The 19814-nt window shown below is 45.2% G+C and overlaps 1 protein-coding gene across 1 annotated transcript; it reads left to right on the top strand.

The window, feature by feature from the left end:
* The first annotated feature begins 591 nt into the window (after positions 1-591).
* On the top strand, positions 592-17553 carry hepacama (hepatic and glial cell adhesion molecule a). The gene is given in 8 exon segments (XM_034169305.1): positions 592-889; positions 892-948; positions 2441-2722; positions 10919-11009; positions 15431-15498; positions 15608-15678; positions 16717-17177; positions 17264-17553. Coding segments are annotated over 7 exon segments (1185 nt in total). The 5' UTR covers positions 592-639; the 3' UTR covers positions 17083-17177; positions 17264-17553.
* Positions 17554-19814: the final 2261 nt, after the last annotated feature.

The following is a 19814-nucleotide window of genomic DNA, read 5'->3' as shown; positions in this document are numbered from 1 at the left end:
AGCATGGCCCAAGCAGAGGGTCACCCCTTTGAGTCTGGTCTGCTTGAGGTTTCTTCTTCAGAGAGAGCTTTTCCTTACCACTGCTGCTCTGGTGGTTAGTAAGGTTCGACCTTACTTGTGTGAAGCGCCTTGAGGCAATTCTGTTGTGATTTGGCGCTATATAAATGAAAATAAAGTGAAATTGAAATTAAGGGACCATCATCTAGTGAGGAAAGCCACCAAGACACCCAGACAACTCTGAAGAACTGACTTCTGTAGCTGTGATTGAAGAAATTGTGCATATCGTGCAAGTTTTGCATTTTGCATCATCACTCCTAGCTTCATAGTGATGTGGAGCAGGGAATCTAGCTAGAATCTCCAGTATGCCTTCTGGCAAATTGTAGCTGAACTTTCAAGTTTTCTTAAAAAAAAATCCTTCTCTATACCACTTCACGTGAAGCTGTATAACTGGTAATGCAAGATTCAAAACTTGCACTATGCACAACTTCTCCGGTCGCATCCACTAGTAATTCAAGCGGGGTTACAGCCCCTTCAAGCCCTTCTTAGAGTCACCTATGTTTAAAATGCAGTTTTTACGGCCCATATTGTGTCATTTTTGCAGGTGAGGCATTAGGGGTGAATGTGACCAGCCAGACCCAGATGGTGAGAGGCACAGTGGGGAAAGAGGCCTTATTTTCTGTCAGCTACGCCAGCAGCAGCTCAGACAAGCCAGTCATTAAGTGGCAGCTGAAGAGGGGTAAAGAGAAACCCGTCACTGTCGTGCAGTCCATCGGAATCGACATTATAGGAAACCTGAGGCCAGAGTACCGCAACCGTGTCCTGGTGTTTGAAAATGGCTCGCTGCTGCTTCACAACCTGAGGCTGTCTGATGAAGGCGCATATGAAGTGGAATCTCCATCACGGACGACACCTTCACTGGCGAGCACGACATTGAGCTCACTGTGGATGGTATGCAGAATGACTCTCCTTAATAAAAAAGCCACTTACTCTTGTTTTTTGAAAATGCTCAAAGACCGAAAAGGATTTATGACATCAAGCAAAGACTCCAACTGGTGGCCTGCAAAATCATTGTAGCCCACGAGCCATAAATCCACCATCTGTAACATGCCAATGTTGTGCACAATTAGAGAGAGTTGGTTTGTCAACTTACACCTCCTTAATCATGTGTGTATATTGTTGGCATCTGTCCGTCTGCGAGAGATGATGGTGTAGCCTCAGGAGTTGGAGGTGCTGGTATATCTGCTTCCTCAATGCCTGGGAGACCTGGGGCGACATGCCAATGGCACCAGGCTAAACAACATTTTGCCACAGGTTTCCCAGTCACCGGCGCTGATGTTTGCCACCTTCATGTCCTTTTTACAGACATCTCAGGATCACAGACGTGGCTGTCCCCTCGATCATGCACCTTTCGCTTGCTCACCATATAGTAGATCTTTCGGGATCCGGCCTGTGTCCATTTGATTGACATGGTCGAACCAATGAAGGCGCCTCTTTTTTAGCATGGAGAGTATGCTGTACATGTTGGCACGTTTCAGTACTTCAGTGTTTTTACTTTAGGAATATTATGTATTCCTGCTTGCTCTATCAGACACGCCCATTGAACTTGTCTACACCCTGTGCTATACACCCACACAATCTGTCATGAGGTAATTACTAACTGAAAACTTATTGTCAAGAATGTGGCACCTCAGTGTCAGTGGGGTGTAGCACTTCCAACCGTCCCTCATTGGGCGGGACACTCCCTGTATTTACCCCGTGTTCCATGTCCTGCACGAGTGTGTGCAGGATGCCCATTAATCCCACATTTGTGTTGGTCCGGGCATGCAGCCAGACCCCCCTAGATACACTATGTGCCCACGTGTGGGTGTTCCATATAGATAAATTCAAAAGTTGGCAGGTAATGGGGTGTTTTTAGCAAATTTGAATGTCTGTTTTTGAGCTACCACTAGCATGCTTTAGCTTGCTGAAAAAACTAAATGATGAATAAAGATGTGAAGCCTTAGAAACAGCCCTTCTCCAGAGAAAATGTCCTTTTTTGGCATTCCACTGTTAGTCCTCTGTTGGCCGAAAGGCGCATTGGTCATCCCCAGATTCATGGGCGGGACTCCAGTCCAATGCAGGTTCCTTCCCAAGCAACATTCAGCAATCTTGATCGCTGGATGGACTGGGACAATGCAGATGAAGTTCCTTGTCCAAAGACACAGACAGGTAGGACAACTAGGAATCAAACCCAAGGCTACATATTGGTAGCCAGACTCCTTATCCCACTGAGCTACCTGCTCTACATATACTTCACTGTGTTTGCACAAAATTTAAGAATTTGCTTGTCTCTGTGATAATGTTATATGTGACAAACGTTACTCAGAATATATTGATCTTCTGAAGTTTAATGCAGTAGAACCAGTGTTTCCTTCTTGCTTTTGTGTCCTGTGATTTACAGTTCCCGTGTCCAAACCTTACATCCAGATGGTGGCCTCGTCTGTCCTGGAGTACAGTGAGAACTTCAACCTGCACTGTTCTCATGATAACGGCACAAAGCCTGTCTACGCTTGGCTGAAGGGAGATAAAATTCTAGCCAACGACTCACGTCTCCTACTGTCACATGACCAAAAGGTGTTGACCATCTTACGGGTGCTGATGGCAGATGATGACATTTACATGTGCACGGTGGAAAACCCCATCAGCAGCATGAAGAGCACACCTGTCAGGCTCACTGTCTACAGTAGGTGGCGTGTTGGTGTAGCCAAAGTTACAGTAAAAGCAGACACCTCAGACATATTGTTCGATTTTATGAAGAAGCTAAAAATGAAACAGATTTGAGGTTTTGACAAAAATCAAATAAGAGGACAGCTAAGGACAGTAATGTGGTATTGTGATAGAATTATGAAGGTTGACATAAATGTACAAATTAAAGGGTTTTTGCAATTTCAAATTCAAAGTACTGTATGTCCTAACTCAATTAGAAACGGAGGTGCTTGTTGTGAGTGTTGGTGAACGGACAGATGATGAAAGGAAAGGAATCCTATTTGAACTCTAGACTTAACTCTGCTCCCCATTCTGGTGTAAAACCAGTTCTAATTGGTAATCCAGTAATTATGGGCCTTAAAAAATGCAAATTTCTGTCTGTTTTGAAGGCTGAATTATGGTATTCACTATGCTCTCCTTCTGGACAGAAAGTCGTTGTAATTGGTAATCCAGATATTTACCATCAAACTGCCAGATTAGCAATGGATTCCTGAGTTGCCAGACAGATCCGTTCAGCTAATTTATGGCCCTTAAATGAGCAATTTATTTATTTATTTACATTTTTGAAGGCTGATGTCTGAAATTCGCTCCCCTCCAATGGTGAAATCAGTTCTAACTGGTAAAACAATAATTAAGAATCAAATAACTGGATTGTCAGTGGTTTGAAAGCTGCACTGATCCAGTCTAGAATTATGGGTCTAAAAAATTGCACGTTTGTAATTTTTGAAGACTGAGTTATGAAATTCACTCCACTCCAGTTGCGATTTAAAAACCAGCAATTTAGGATCCGGAGCTGGAAGGAGCCAGAGCTTGTGCAGGAGGTGGAGCTTTACCAGTTAGATCCAGTGGGCCTCGGCACTGGAACCACGCTCCTTGATAGAGGTTGGACCTTATTCTTCTCTGGAGTTGCCCAGTGTGTGAGGCGCTGGGCAGGTGTGGGAATACTCACGAGCCCCCAGCTGAGCGCCGCTGCGTTGGAGTTTACCCCAGTCGATGAGAGAGTCACCTTCTTGCACCTTTGGGTTGTGGGTGGAAAACTGACTGTTGTGTGTTCATATGCATTGAACAGCACTTTGGAGTATTCAGCCTTCTTGGAGTCCCTGGCTGGAGTCTTGCATGGGGCTCCAGTGGGGGACTCCATTGTTCTGCTGGGGAACTTCATTGCATATGTGGGCAATGACAGAGACATCTGGAGAGGTGTGGTTGGGAGGAACGACCTTCCTTATCTAAACCCGAGCGATTGTTTGTTATTGGACTTCTGTGCTAGTCATGGGGTGTCCATAACAAACACCATGTTTAAACACAAGGATGCTCATAAGTGTACATGGTACCAGAGCACCCTTGGCCAAAGGTTGATGATTGATTTTGTGATTGTATCATCTGATCTGATGCTGCATGTTCTGGACACATGGGTGAAGAGAGGGGCAGAGTTGTCAACTGATCACCATCTGGTGGTGAGTTGGATCAGAGGGTGGGGGAAGACTTTGGACAGACCTGATAAGCCCAAATGGATAGTGTGGGTGATCTAGGAACATCTGGAGGAGCCCACATCTGGAGCAGTCTGAGAGAGCTTCAACTCACACCTCTGGCGGAGTTTTTCTGGCATCCCTGTGCAGGTTGGGGGTATTGAACCAGAATAGGCAAACTGCAGCAGGGAGCTGTTGACTGTCTCACGAGGTGGTAACCTTTGAACGCCGTGGCGGACACTGGTGGTCAGGGAAGATGTCCGACTGAAAAAGGAGTCTTTCCAGGATACGTTATTTCAGGTGACTCCTGAGGCAGTTGCAAGGTACCAACAGGCCTGAAGGATGGCAGCATCTGTTGTGGGGAGGAAAACAGCGGGTGTGGGAGAAGTTCACAGCAACCATGGAGAAGGACTTTCAGTCAGCACCAAGGTGCTTCTGCAGGACCATGAGGCACCTCAGGAGAGGAAAATGGGGAACCATCCAAGCTGTATACAGTAAGGATGGGACTCTGTTGACCTCTATTGAAGAGGTAATGGGTTGATGGAGGGAGCAATTTGAGGAACTCCTGAATCAGACTGGAGCTCCCTCTGTTGTAGGAGCAGAGCTGGAAGCTGATGGGGGATCATCATCAATTTCCTTGGTGAAAGTCACTGTCAAACAACAGTCAGTTGTTTGAAAGCAGTCAAACAACTCCACAGTGGCAAAGCCCCGGGGTTGATGAGATCCATCCAGAAATGGTCTCTTCAACATTGCTGGAGGTCTGGAACAGTGCCAAACAAGTGGCAAACTGGGGTGGTGGTCCCAATATTTAAATAGGGGGACCAGAGAATGTGTGCCAATTACAGGGGCATCACTACTCATCCTCCCTGCGAAAGTCTACTCCAGGGTGCTGGAAAGGAGGACTCAGCCAATAGCCGAACCTCAGATTGAAAGGAACAACGTGGGTTCCGTTCTGGACGTAGAACAACTGACCAGCTCTTCACTCTTATAAGAATTCTGGGCTTGGGACTATGCCCATCCAGTCTACATGTGTTTTGTGGACTTGAAGAAGGCATATAATCGGGTACCCTGGAAGATGCTGCAAGAGGTACGGAGTATGGTGTGAGGGGGTCTCTTCTCAGGGTCATCCAGTCTCTGTACTGAGCAGTAAGTTGGACTCGTTTCTGGTGGCGGTTGGCCTCCGCCAGTGCTGCGCCTTGACACCAGTCCTGTTTGTGATGTTCATGGACATGAACATGTACATGTACATGGACATGATATTGAGGTGTAGTTGGAGTTTGGTAGGCTGAGGGTCTCATCACTGCTTTTTGCAGATGATGTGGTCCTGTTGGCTTCATCACCCTGTCACCTCCAACACTCACTGGGTCGGTTCAAGCGGATGGGATGAGGATCAGCACCTCTAAATCTGAGGCCATGGCTCTCAGCAGGAAACCGATGGATTGCCTACTCCGCGTAGGGAATGTGGTCTTGCCCCAAGTGGAGGAGTTCAAGTACCTCAGGGTCTTGTTCACGAGTGAGGGGACAATGGCACATGAGATCGGCCAGAGAACCAATGCAGCAGGGATGGTGTTGCATTCATTCTACCGTACTTGTTGGGGAAAGTGTAATGCACGGATCCACCGTGACGAATTCCGGCCTATGTGTGACCAGGGGTGTCGAGGCACTGGCAACGGCTGGAGGAGTCCTTTTTCGGCTTGGTGCACAGCCTTGCCCCTGGCGCAGGTGGTACAGGCCCGGACATACTCCCGGACATCGGTCTCCATCGATGCCCACCAGAATCGCTGCCGGACCACTGCCACGGTTCTTCACACCCCTGGATGGCAGGAGAGCTTGGAACCGTGACAGAAGTCCAAGACTGCAGCTCTTGCTTCTGGTGGGATGTACAATCGGTTAGCTGGTCCACCGCCGGGGTCTGGGTGATGCGTCAGGGCCTCCCTGACGATGTTCTCCATGCCCCACGTGAAGGTGGCGACAATAGCGGACTCCGGTAAGATGGTGTCTGGTGGATCCGACAGCTCTGTTTTGACCTCCTCTTCATGCACCCGGGACAGCACGCCAGACCTCTGGTTTTTAGTCCCGGGGCGGTAGGTGATCTGGAAGTCAAATTGTCTGAAAAACAGTGACCAATGGGCTTGCCTGGGGTTCAGACGCCTAGTGGTCCGGATGTACTCCAGGTTCCGATGGTCAGTGAAGACCGTGAATGGAACCGCAGCTCCCTCCAACAGATGTCTCCACTCCTCCAGGGCCTCTTTCAACTCTTTCACTGCCAGGAGCTCCCGACTGCCGACGTCATAGTTCCGCTCTGCTGGGGTCAACCTGCGGGAGAAATAGGCACAAGGGTGGAGAACCTTGTCGGACTCCCTGCTCTGGGACAGCATGGCTCCTATCCCTGAGTCAGAGGCATCCACTTCAACAACAAACTGGCGGTTAGGATTGGGCTGCACCAGAACTGGCGCAGTCGAAAACCAGGGTTTCAACTCCCTAAACGCGGCTTCGCACCGATCCGACCAGGTGAAGGGGACTTTTGGGGAGGTCAGGGCTGTAAGGGGACCAACAACTTGACTATAGACCTTAATGAACCTCCTATAGAAATTTGTGAAGCCGAGGAACTGTTGCAGCTTCCTACGGCTTACCGGTTGGGGCCAATCTCTCACTACCGCTACTATGGCCAGATCGGATGCGACGGAGTTGGAGGAGATGATGATCCCCAGGAAGGACAAAGAAGTACGGTGGAACTCGCACTTCTCGCCCTTCACAAACAGCCGGTTCTCCAACAACCGCTGCAGGACCTGACGTACATGCTTAACATGGGTCTCAGGATCCGGGGAGAAGATGAGGATATCGTCAAGGTATACGAAGACGAACCGATGCAGGAAGTCCCGCAAGATGTCATTTACCAACGCTTGGAATGTCGTGGGGGCGTTAGTGAGGCCGAACGGCATGACCAGGGACTCAAAGTGACCCAACGGGGTGTTAAATGCTGTCTTCCATTCGTCTCCCTTCTGGATCCGAACCAGGTGATAAGCATTCCTAAGATCCAGTTTAGTGAATATTTTGGCTCCATGCAGGGGCGTGAACACTGAATCCAATAGAGGCAACGGGTATCGGTTGTGAACCGTAATCTTGTTCAGCCCTCTATTATCAATGCATGGACGGAGTCCGCCTTCTCCATTGATTTGCGCTCAGGGCGTGAGAGATTGTACAGCCTACTGGACGGATACTCAGAGCCCGGGATCAAATCAATGGCACAATCATACGGTCGGTGCGGGGGAAGCATGAGTGCCAGATCTTTGCTGAAAACGTCAGCAAGATCGTGGTACTCAGCCGGCACCGCTGTAAGATTGGGGGGAACTCGGACCTCCTCTTTAGCAGTTGCACCGGGTGGGACAGAGGATCTTAAACACTCCCGGTGGCAGGTTTCGCTCCATTGAGCCACAACCCCAGTCGGCCAGTCGATCCGGGGATTGTGCTTACTCATCCATGGATAACCCAAAATAATTCTGGAGGTAGAAGGTGTTACAAAAAACACAATCTCCTCCCTGTGGTTTCCAGACACAACCAGTGTTAAGGGCTGTGTCTGGTGTGTCAGACACCTGTCTGAACTCCCTCACAATCCCAGTGTATGTCGTTAGGAGCCGCAAATTCTGTTCCCAAAGCGCTGTAGCCCAGACGCGTGTCTCACCTCGAAGCAAATTTACGACATAAGCCACCCGGCTGGAGTCTGACGCGTACATCACAGGACGTTATGCAAAGACGAGCGAGCACTGCATCAAGAAGTCCGCACACGTCTCAACACAACCTCCGTACGGTTCCGGGGGGCTAATGTATGCTTCGGGGGGGGGTTCGTTGAACGACCACTGGAGGGTCTCTGTTCAGCAACAGGTCTGCAGGAGGAGGAGCTGCAGCCGCGCCCTGTCCGTGCGCTTCCACCTGAGCGGTGAGAGCCTCCATCCTACGATTGAGCAGTATGTTCTGCTCGGTCACCAAATCCAGCCAAGCAGTGAGGGTGGTCAATATTTGCTGCAACTCACCCATCATGTCTCCTGCTGGAGCCTGTGCACCTTGCATCTCCATTGATTGTTCAACGGGTGGTATGTGCCCCTCGGGATCCATGACGCTGGCCGAGTTATCCTGTTGGGGAAAGTGTAATGCACGGACCCACACCAGGGGGTGTAAATGAACGGCCAATAGAGATGCCAATAAATACAATTTAATACTGCAAATGTGCACAGCAGGTCAAAATACTGCTTTTCGTCTGTCAATTAAGTTCCACAAAAAGGTGATGCGTGGGCAGGCCCGAGGGTAGGAGACGCCTATCCAGAGAAGAGCTGGGACCCACAAGGTTTCACCGCCAATGGAGACCTGCAATACCCCGAAGCCGCCAAGTCCTGAGTCCCCAGGTGGCCACCGCTTCCAGCTGTCAGATCTGGTACTGCTGGCAGGAAGAACAGACAGGTTAGAGGTGGGTGTGTGTACACCCAGCAAACAGTCAGCAAAAATACAGTTCCTTCCTGAGGGAAAAACCTCCACCTCCAAACACAGGAACACAGAAAACGTGCAGTGCCTTATGTATCACTTAACAAGTCTGGAGTGAGGAGTGGGAACGCCAACTCCTTCCAACTTCCACAAACTCGGCTACAAGCTGCAAGTTTACCTGACGGGTAAGCTGATAACTCGGCAGAGTTGTGGTGTCTCTTCCAGGCTTTTATGGGATGTGATGGGTGATGAGATGATTTGTGACAGCTGTCAGCTCCGGGCTCCTGGTGGACTCCTGCGGCGACTGTGCCCTCTGGTGCTGGAAGCCCGACAACAGGCAGGGCGCCCTCTGGTGTTGGGCCAGCAGTACCTCCTCTTCGGGCGGCCCACACAACAGTACTGTTGTGATGAAAAGGGAGCTGAGCCAAAAGGCGAAGTTCTTGATCTACTGGTCAGTCTTCATTCCTACGCTCACCTATGGTCATGAGGGTTGGGTCATGACCGAAAGAACTAGATTGTGGGTACAAGTGGCTGAAATGCGTTTCCTCAGGAGGGTGACTGGTGTCTAGGTGGAGAGATTATATCTCCACAAGGGAAGTCTAGGGTCCCCTACTAGAGCTCTTGCCTCCGCGACCCGATCCCGGAAAAGTGGTTGAAGATGAGTGAGTGAGTAATTTAGGATCGAATTAGTGAATTGCCAGTGGTTTGACGGCTGCACCATAGACAATTACTCACTCACTCATCATAGATCAATTAATTCCAGATTATTTGCCCCAAATGAATTTTTAAAGGTTGTAGACAACGTCTAGTCAAAAGTCAAATCTTAATTTCCATTTCAGGACCTCAGTCTGCTACATGCTTTTGATTCTGGGTCAATAAATGTAATCTTGTTTTCAGGTATGATGGTGCACATGTTGTCTTCAAAGGTGAGCTTGATTTTGGCCTTTGAATAAAGAATGTCATTCTCAAACACTACAGAAGGCATATTACAGGAGTTTTTGGTTGTTGGTGCACTCTCGATCATTGAATATCAACATTATGGTAAACGAATAGGAGGTTTTGTAACCTGTGAAGCGCAACAGTTAAATATATTTATGTATGACACGTGGAGGAGCAGCGGCTCGACTCCGAGCGAGCCGCTGCTCCTCCACGTCGAAAGGAGTCAGTTGAGGTGGCTTGGGCATCTTTTCCGGATGCCCCCTGGACGCCTCGCTGGAGAGGTGTTCCGGGCATGTCCCATTGGGAGGAGGCCCCGGGGAAGACCCAGGACACGCTGGAAGGATTACATCTCTCGGCTGGCTTGGGAACGCCTTGGGGTTCCCCCGGAGGAGCTGGGGGAGGTGTGTGTGGATCGGGAGATCTGGGCGGCATTGCTAGAGCTGCTGCCCCCACGACCCGACTCCGGATAAAGCGGAAGAAAATGGATGGATGGATGGATGGATGACACTGATGATTTTTTTGAAGGGGGGCAATTCCAAACAAACAACATATGTACAATACACCCCTTTGGTGACCTTTTGGCTTCCACAGTCTTACTCGACCTAGGGTCTTTTGGGTTTTGTTGTTGTTTTGTTGTTGTTTTGTTTCATTATGAGGCGCTGGTCAAGCATGGGTTTCTTTCTCACAATGATGTTTACAATGAGTGCAAATCAGGGCTGAAGTGCAGCAGAGAATTTGTCAGGAGGGGCCGTTACTGCCGTTACCATCAGAGACAGAGGACAAAGGCAACTCTTCCAATGAATGGACAGTTATTTATGAGGAGGACACAGGAACAGACAGCAGGTGGGGAGAAAGCTTTGCCTCAGTGGACTTGAGTAATGCTGAGTTCATTATTGCTGCACGGAACTTCTCGTTTCTCTCTGCACGCAGAGCAGCACTGCACAACATCTCACCGTGACTGCATGAATGTGCATCCTCGCTGCACAGTGTTCACGCCTGCACAGTCAGAAGAACTGTGAAACAACATGTCGTTAATTTTGCATGCTGAGCATGTTGTTTCATTATTGAAAAAGTGAAAAAAAATTATGCAAACTAAATCTGTTTTCCTCCTGCCAAAAAAAAAACAAAAGTTATTTTTCTAGTATGTGCACTACGTATATTTGTGAAGCAAGTCAAGCCGTCTGCATAATATGAAGCAATATTCTGTGCACCTGAAAAATAGTTTTATATCGCTCCCTGTTGTTGACTCTTTCGTTCTTTCTTTATTTCTCGTCTATATCCTTCTGGCTTAGGACGGAGCTCGCTGTACATCATCCTGTCCACTGGAGGCATTTTCCTCCTCATCACCCTGGTTACTGTGTGCGCCTGTTGGAAACCATCCAAGTACGAACTTTCTTCTTCTTCTCTTTCCTTCCTTAAATTGGCTCCATGGTGCCTTTTAAGATTGTGGCTAGAATCTTAACCAGGTCACTCCTCTGCTAAACCACACAAAAATACAGTGACAATCAGACCCTGACGGATATGGATTTTGGGTGGCTGATACCAGTACAAGGGAATAAAAAATTACAATTCTGATATATCTGTTAATACACACACACACACAAATGGCAATGATTCCTAACATTTTATTATCACGTCCTTATGACAAAGAAGTGCAACTGAGGGTGATGTTTTACATTTTAATCCTTAACTTTATTATAAAAAATCACTACAAATATTACCAACAACCAACCAATATACAGTGAGGAAAATAAGTATTTCAACACCCTGCGGTTTTGCAAGTTCTCCCACTTAGAAATCATGGAGGGGTCTACAATTTTCATCTTAGGTGCATGTCCACTGTGAGAGACATAATAAAAAAAAATCTGGAAATCACAATGTATGGTTTTTAAATAATTAATTTGCATTTTATTGCATGAAATAAGTATTTGAACACCTACCAACCAGCAAGAATTCTGGCTCACACAGACCTGTTAATTTTTCTTTAAGAAGCCCTCTTATTCTGCACTCTTTACCTGTATTAATTGCACCTGTTTGAACTTGTTACCTGTATAAAAGACACCTGTTCACACACTCAATCAACCACACTCCAACCTGTCCACCATAGCCAAGACCAAAGAGCTGTCAAAGGACACCAGGTACAAAACTGTAGACCTGCACAAGGCTGGGATGTACTACAGGACAACAGGCAAGCAGCTTGGTAGAAGACAACAACTGTTATGATGATTTATTAAAAAGTGGAAGAAACACAAGATGACTGTCAATCCCCCTCGGTCTGGGATTGCATGCAAGATCTCACTTTGTGAGAAAGCTCAGAACTACACAGGAGGACCTGGTCAATGGCCTGAAGAGAGCTGGGACAACAGTCACAAAGATTACATTAGTAACACATGATGCTGTCATGGTTTAAAATCCTGCAGGGCAGCAAGGTCCCCCTGCTCAAGCCAGCACATGTCCAGGCCCATTTGAAGTTCACCAGTGACCATCTGGATGATCCAGAGGAGGCATGGGAGAAGGTCATGTGGTCAGATAAGCCAGAATAGAGCTTTCTGGAATCAACTGCACTTACCATGTTTACAGGATGAGAACAACCAAGAAAACCATCCCATCTGTGAAGCATGGGGGTCAAACATCATACTCTGGGGGTGCTCTTCTGCAAAGGGGACAGGACGACTGCACCGTATTGAAGGGAGGATGGATGGGGTCATGTATTGCGAGATTTTGGCAGACACCCTCCTTCCCTCAGTAAGAGCATTGAAGATGGGTCATGGCTGGGTCTTCCAGCATGACAATGACCCCAAACACACAGCCAGGGCAACTAAGGAGGGGCTCCGTAAGAAGCATTTCAAGGTCCTGGAGTGGCCTGGCCAGTCTCCAGACCTAAACTCAATGGAAAATCTTTGGAGGGAGCTGAAACTCCAAACCTGAAAGATCTAGAGAAGATCTGTATGGAGGAGTGGACTAAAATCCCTGCTGCAGTGTGTGCAAACCTGGTGAAAAACTACAGGAAACATTTGATCTCTGTAACTGCAAACAAAGGCTACTGGACCAAATATTAACATTGATTTTCATAGGTGTTCAAATACTTATTTGCAGCAGTAACATGCAAATAAATTATTAAAAAAATCATACATTGTGATTTCCGGATTTTTTTTTTTTTTTTTTTTTTTAGATTATGTCTCTCACAGTGGACATGCAGTGGAAATTTCAGACCCCTCCATGATTTCTAAGTGGGAGAACTTGTAAAATCGCAGGGTGTTCAAATACTTATTTTCCTCACTGTATGTCACGCACACTACTAACACACAACCTTCACTTGGATTGGCAGTCACCACATCACATTACTCAACTTTTGCAAAAATAGACTTCTCACCTGTTTTGGCCCCACCCAGGTGGTGGCACTGCGGCCAGTTTGTCTCTTGTGGTTCTAAAATGTCCACTCTGGTTGAAAATAAATGGCAGCTGGTCGCTTTGGCACAGTTTCTTATAGCCATTTTGACCAATTGATGATGAAAGTCCCAGCCATGCTTGACAGCATTGTAATTAATGCTGTCAGATTGCCGTCTGCTGGACAAACTACATAATGGCACCATTTTCAACAGCAAGTGTTTTCTGCATTCAGTTAAAAGAATTTTCATACCTGCAAAAATAATGTTGTCCACACTAAAATTCAGAAGCAACAAATAAAATTATTTTATAGGAACTGTAATGTGTGTATAATTAAAATGAGTTTTGGTATGACTCATTGCTGGAGGAATGTTAAAACCTTCTGTGGGGCGATTGACAAGTTTTGAGCCTGATCCAGAAGAAGTAGGGCGTGATTCTCCATCTTTTGCATTCTGAGAAATCAACATTTCTCAACATTGCATCCAGTGAATCAAAATTTCACACATTCTCGAGAAATGTTGGTTTCTCAGAATGCAAAAGAAGAAGAACTACGGGCTACTTTTTCTGGGTCATGCTCAAAACCTCTCAGTCAGCCCTCGTATATGGCACATTAAGATATTAAGTTAACATTAAGATAGACAGGTTTGCGGTACACATATGCATCATGTGTGTATGTGTACATTACAAAAGTGATTTGAAAACAATAAAACTAAATAAATGAAAACACTAATGGAAAAAATGTAATTTCACTTTATTGTTTCACTGCTTCACCTCAGGGACCTTTGGTGGCTGCTGTCTGCTCGCACACTTTGACACTTTGACTGCAGATCCCTTAATTTGCCAGAAAATGTCCAATATCTGAACAGTAATGCGTCCAGTTCCAGTCTTTTGACAATCTGATTGGTTTAATTAATGTTCCACCCAAAACATACACCTGATTAAGTAACAAAATACAACCCCTTTGCGCCCTGTGCCTTACTTTAGGCCCAGATTTATGTACTGTGTACATTGTAAAGTGAAGTTGGACACACCCCCAAACACACTTGCACAATGTGCTTTTGATCATGTACTATAGATCATCAAGATAGGGTCATAGTTCTGTAACATGTGTGAAAAATGCCACATCTCTGCCATTGCTGGATTATCTTTCAAAAAGCTCCATGGGTGAAAGGGAGCAATTTTTTTTAACCCATGGTCAGTTTTTTTTTTCTATTTACCTCAAACATTTGTGGATGAAAAGCCCAATGTTGTGAAAGTGACGTGACACGGACCCACAACAGGGGGCGTTAATGAACGGACAATGGATAAGCCAAAAGTAACAATTTAATGTTGTGAATCGCACAACAACGTACAGACAATAACAATATGGTGGACTGTCAATCATACACCAGGTGACGTGTGGGCAGGCTCGACGATAGAAGACGCCTGGAGAGAGAAGAGCTGGATCCCCACACAGCTTCCACCACCAACGGAGCTGAAGAACACCGGAGCCGCCAAGCCCTGCGCCCCAGGTGGCCGCTGTCTTCAGCAGTCAGACCTGGTACTGCTGGCAGAAAACAGAGACAGTCCAGATGAGTGTGCGTTCGCACACTCAGTAATCCCACAGTCTGTCTTAAGTAAAGGAGGGAGAACCTCCACCTCCAATCACACACACTCGTGCAGCTCCTGGTCAACCACTTATCTGAGTTGGGGTGTGAGGCGAAGCCGTCACTGTCACACCAAACGCCAATCCTCCAGATAAGGAAACACTCCAGGAAAACGGCTGCAATAGAAGTTCAGGTTAAACACACACACACACAGTGTCAGTCAGCAGAGAAATTACCTGAATGGTAGTTGATTTCTCGGCGGGGAGGTGGAGTTGCAGTCCGGCCTTTATGGTGGTGGTGATGAGAAGTGAATGAGTGACAGCTGGTATGGATGATGAGTGACAGCTGTCACTCCTGGTTGCTCCAACGCCCTCTCGTGCTTGAAGCCCGCACTTCAAGCAGGGCGCCATCTTGTGGTGGTGGGCCAGCAGTACCTCCTCTTCAGCGGCCCACACAACACCCAAGCCTTTACTTTGGTGGAGTTTCAGGTCAAACCCATGTAAACAAAGGAGTCTAATATGGGCATTTAAAAAAAAAGCAAATGCTGTTCAAAAATTTTAAAAAGTCAGATGTTGGTGATTAATCTGAATTGAGCATAAAGACCTGCAGTTTACATGCAGCCTGATAGACCTGAAAATGTGTGTTTAAGGTCCTTCTCTGTATCTATATCTGTTGCATATATTAGTTTTCTGGAAAGGTGCATGATCCCTTTGAGGTTTTGTGTGTGTGTGTGTGTGTGTGTGTGTGTGTGTGTGTGTGTGTGTGTGTGTGTGTGTGTGTGTGTGTGTGTGTGTGTGTGTGTGTGTGTGTGTTTGGATGTGTGTGCTGTAGGAAGAAGCGTCAGCCTGTCCCCCAAAGACCTCCAATGTATGTGGAGCAAAGTGAAAATGGCCATGATGGTGAGCAGCAATGTTTCCTTCATCAGTTTACCATGAAGGTCTGATAAAATATTCAGAAGTCATTGTGTATCTTGCAGACTAATTATTAAATCAACATTTTTGTTTGCAGTTGATGTTGTACCCAAACCCACCACACTTAGTCGAAGGAGTCCGATGCCTCTTTATGTTCTCAATGAAGATGTAAGTGGCTCTTTTCACATTTTGCATTTAGTGCAGGAACAATACTGCACTATAATAATAATAATTAAAAATGAGCATAGCTGGGGGTTTTTTGTTACCCTCATTAAAATACAGTATGAGCCATTACTGTACCTTATGTACAAGCTTGAATCTTAACTTGTCTAACATAGACATGAGCTGAATGTTGTTATTTTTCTGTAATTTTTTTCCTTTCTGTACCTGCAAAAAAAAATCTATACAAGGTCATGGGTTTGATTCCCACCTGTGGCCTTTCTGTTTGGCGTTTGCATGTTCTCCCCGTGTTTGCGTGGTTTTCCTTTCACATTTAAAGACATGCAGGTTAGGTGAATTGGAAACTTTATAATTGTTCAGGTCTCCCTTGCAAAAGAGATCTCAATCTCAACGGGACTAACCTGGTTAAACAAAAAATAAAAAAAATATATGTCTGTTTTCACATCAATTCTTGCATCCATATGCCAAAGTTCTCATCATTTTGCAACTTTCTGGGGACTAAAACCACGCATCTGACAACATTGCAATCACTTTCGCATGATATGGCGCCTATCACCCAAAACACTGGAAAGCCATTGTTGCCACTCTCTGTGTACTGGCACTCGATTTCATCGTATACCTGTTGAAAACTTATTGGACATGTATGGGATTGTTGCATATGAATAAACTTGTCATATGAATGATGGAAATTAGGAGTAGGTGTGGTTGATGTTACATGTAGCTTGAAGTGAGCATGTTTGTCAGTTTCTTTCATTTCTAAAACCTCAGTCTGGTGGCACCAATGGTGCAGGTGCTTTTATTTTTGGAAATTTCAACTTTTGAAATGGAAAGTCACTATTTATTTATTTATTTATTGGTTTGGGGATTGGGAGCTGGTTTTGCACTGGGATGGATGATGTTGACTCTTTTCATGGTGTAACACTTGGAAAAGTACTTTTCATTTATGGTCAAAAGAGATATGATATAAATATAAAGAAACGTGACTTGAATGACCATTTTAACAGGTTTCGTATTTTGTTGTTGTAGGAGACTCTTGAACGTTTAGAAGAATGTTCCAGCAGTGCTGTCAGCCAATCAGAAATGAGTATCCCTGCGACCTATGCCCCAATCCACCCCCTTTCCTCCAGCAGAACTGAGAGGCCCGTCTGGTCTGCCCCCCGTCGCTACCCCCGCAGCCCCTCTCCTCTCGCACAGCCCATCCCACAGGCCTCGGTGGCTCCTCCTCTTCACCCTGTCCGTTCCCCTGCTCACTCCCCTGGCTCATCTCCACACAGTTTCTCCCCAATACGAAAGGCCCGTCCGCCTGTGGGAATCCCAGCCAGCCACCTTCCTGTTGAAACAGCAGAAGGTCCAGAGACCAGCGAGCCGACCCACGGTGCATCTCAGCATTGACAATTACTCACTGTTCTCATCTCAGCACTCCTCAGATTCTTCTACTGTGTCCATATTCTGTCATGCTAAGATGATGCACAGTGTGTGTGTGTGTGTGTGTGTGTGTGTGTGTGTGTGTGTGTGTGTGTGTGTGTGTGTGTGTGTGTGTGTGTGTGTGTGTGTGTGTGTGTGTGTGTGTGTGAGAGAGGTGAACTTCATCATGTAGCATATCACACATATGTAATGCTGAGAAAGTGAAAAGCAAACATTTTCTAGCTTCATTATGCATTTTGAATCCTGGCAATTTTAGAATTTTACTGGAAACTTTTGATAAGCATTTGTACATACTGCATATAATTTAATAGTTTTAAGTTGTGATGATTATTGTGTCTTTATTGTTTTCCTCTGTCTCTCTCTCTGTTTTTAACCTGAGTGTATTCCGCATTGTCATAATTTCAGAAAATTAAAAAAACAAAAAACTAAAAACCTGTTGTCAATTTTTGTGTCATTCTGTGCCGAATTTATTGTATTGTTAAATAACTGGTTGATCTCATTTAGAATCTTATTCTGGTGTCCTTCATCACACATCATATCCTAAAAGTATAGTGTTTTGTTGTGGATATCAGTATGACAGTAATTCCATATATTACCACTAGATGTCACCCACACATTTCCTTTAACAGCTTATTGCACACTTGATCCAACCTTTTTTTTCTTGTGTGTGTGAAAGCTTTTAATGTAATATTTTCATAATATTTTATTCATCTGTAATGTAAAGTGTTGTTCAAAAATAACATTTTGAATGTGGTGTACAAAGATGCATGTGTGTATTACTCTTTGGATGGAGCAGCTCTCATTTCTAGAAATCTGGCCAATTTTCTTAAATCCTCCAAACCGTGACTATCCAGGGTTGGGACCAGGAAGCAGAGTTGTAGTCTTACACACCTCTCTGCAGCTTCTCTCCCCCTGCCATCCCCTCATTACTCCATCCCCGTAGAGACGGTGCCTGCTCCCAGACCACCAATAACCAGCAAAAATCTATTTAAGCATAAAAATTCAAAAAGAAAAAATAATATAGCACCTTCAACTGCACCACAGACTAAAACAGTTAAATGTGGTCTATTAAACATTAGGTCTCTCTCTTCTAAGTCCCTGTTGGTAAATTATATAATAATTGATCAACATATTGATTTATTCTGCCTTACAGAAACCTGGTTACAGCAGGATGAATATGTTAGTTTAAATGAGTCAACACCCCCCAGTCACACTAACTGTCAGAACGCTCGTAGCACGGGCCGAGGCGGAGGATTAGCAGCAATCTTCCATTCCAGCTTATTAATTAATCAAAAACCCAGACAGAGCTTTAATTCATTTGAAAGCTTGACTCTTAGTCTTGTCCATCCAAATTGGAAGTCCCAAAAACCAGTTTTATTTGTTATTATCTATCGTCCACCTGGTCGTTACTGTGAGTTTCTCTGTGAATTTTCAGACCTTTTGTCTGACTTAGTGCTTAGCTCAGATAAGATAATTATAGTGGGCGATTTTAACATCCACACAGATGCTGAGAATGACAGCCTCAACACTGCATTTAATCTATTATTAGACTCTATTGGCTTTGCTCAAAAAGTAAATGAGTCCACCCACCACTTTAATCATATCTTAGATCTTGTTCTGACTTATGGTATGGAAATAGAAGACTTAACAGTATTCCCTGAAAACTCCCTTCTGTCTGATCATTTCTTAATAACATTTACATTTACTCTGATGGAATACCCAGCAGTGGGGAATAAGTTTCATTACACTAGAAGTCTTTCAGAAAGCGCTGTAACTAGGTTTAAGGATATGATTCCTTCTTTATGTTCTCTAATGCCATATACCAACACAGTGCAGAGTAGCTACCTAAACTCTGTAAGTGAGATAGAGCATCTCGTCAATAGTTTTACATCCTCATTGAAGACAACTTTGGATGCTGTAGCTCCTCTAAAAAAGAGAGCTTTAAATCAGAAGTGCCTGACTCCGTGGTATAACTCACAAACTCGTAGCTTAAAGCAGATAACCCGTAAGTTGGAGAGGAAATGGCGTCTCACTAATTTAGAAGATCTTCACTTAGCCTGGAAAAAGAGTCTGTTGCTCTATAAAAAAGCCCTCCGTAAAGCTAGGACATCTTTCTACTCATCACTAATTGAAGAAAATAAGAACAACCCCAGGTTTCTTTTCAGCACTGTAGCCAGGCTGACAAAGAGTCAGAGCTCTATTGAGCTGAGTATTCCATTAACTTTAACTAGTAATGACTTCATGACTTTCTTTGCTAACAAAACTTTAACTATTAGAGAAAAAATTACTCATAACCATCCCAAAGACGTATCGTTATCTTTGGCTGCTTTCAGTGATGCTGGTATTTGGTTAGAATCTTTCTCTCCGATTGTTCTGTCTGAGTTATTTTCATTAGTTACTTCATCCAAACCATCAACATGTTTATTAGACCCCATTCCTACTAGGCGGCTCAAGGAAGCCCTACCATTATTTAATGCTTCGATCTTAAATATGCTCAATCTATCTTTGTTAGTTGGCTATGTACCACAGGTTTTTAAGGTGGCAGTAATTAAACCATTACTTAAAAAGCCATCACTTGACCCAGCTATCTTAGCTAATTATAGGCCAATCTCCAACCTTCCTTTTCTCTCAAAAATTCTTGAAAGGGTAGTTGTAAAACAGCTAACTGATCATCTGCAGAGGAATGGTCTATTTGAAGA

Source organism: Thalassophryne amazonica, chromosome 4 (assembly GCF_902500255.1).
Source record: "Thalassophryne amazonica chromosome 4, fThaAma1.1, whole genome shotgun sequence".
In the NCBI taxonomy this organism is placed as follows: Eukaryota; Metazoa; Chordata; class Actinopteri; order Batrachoidiformes; family Batrachoididae; genus Thalassophryne; species Thalassophryne amazonica.
Note: the sequence above shows the minus strand (reverse complement) of the source record. Positions and strands in the feature narration are given on the sequence as shown.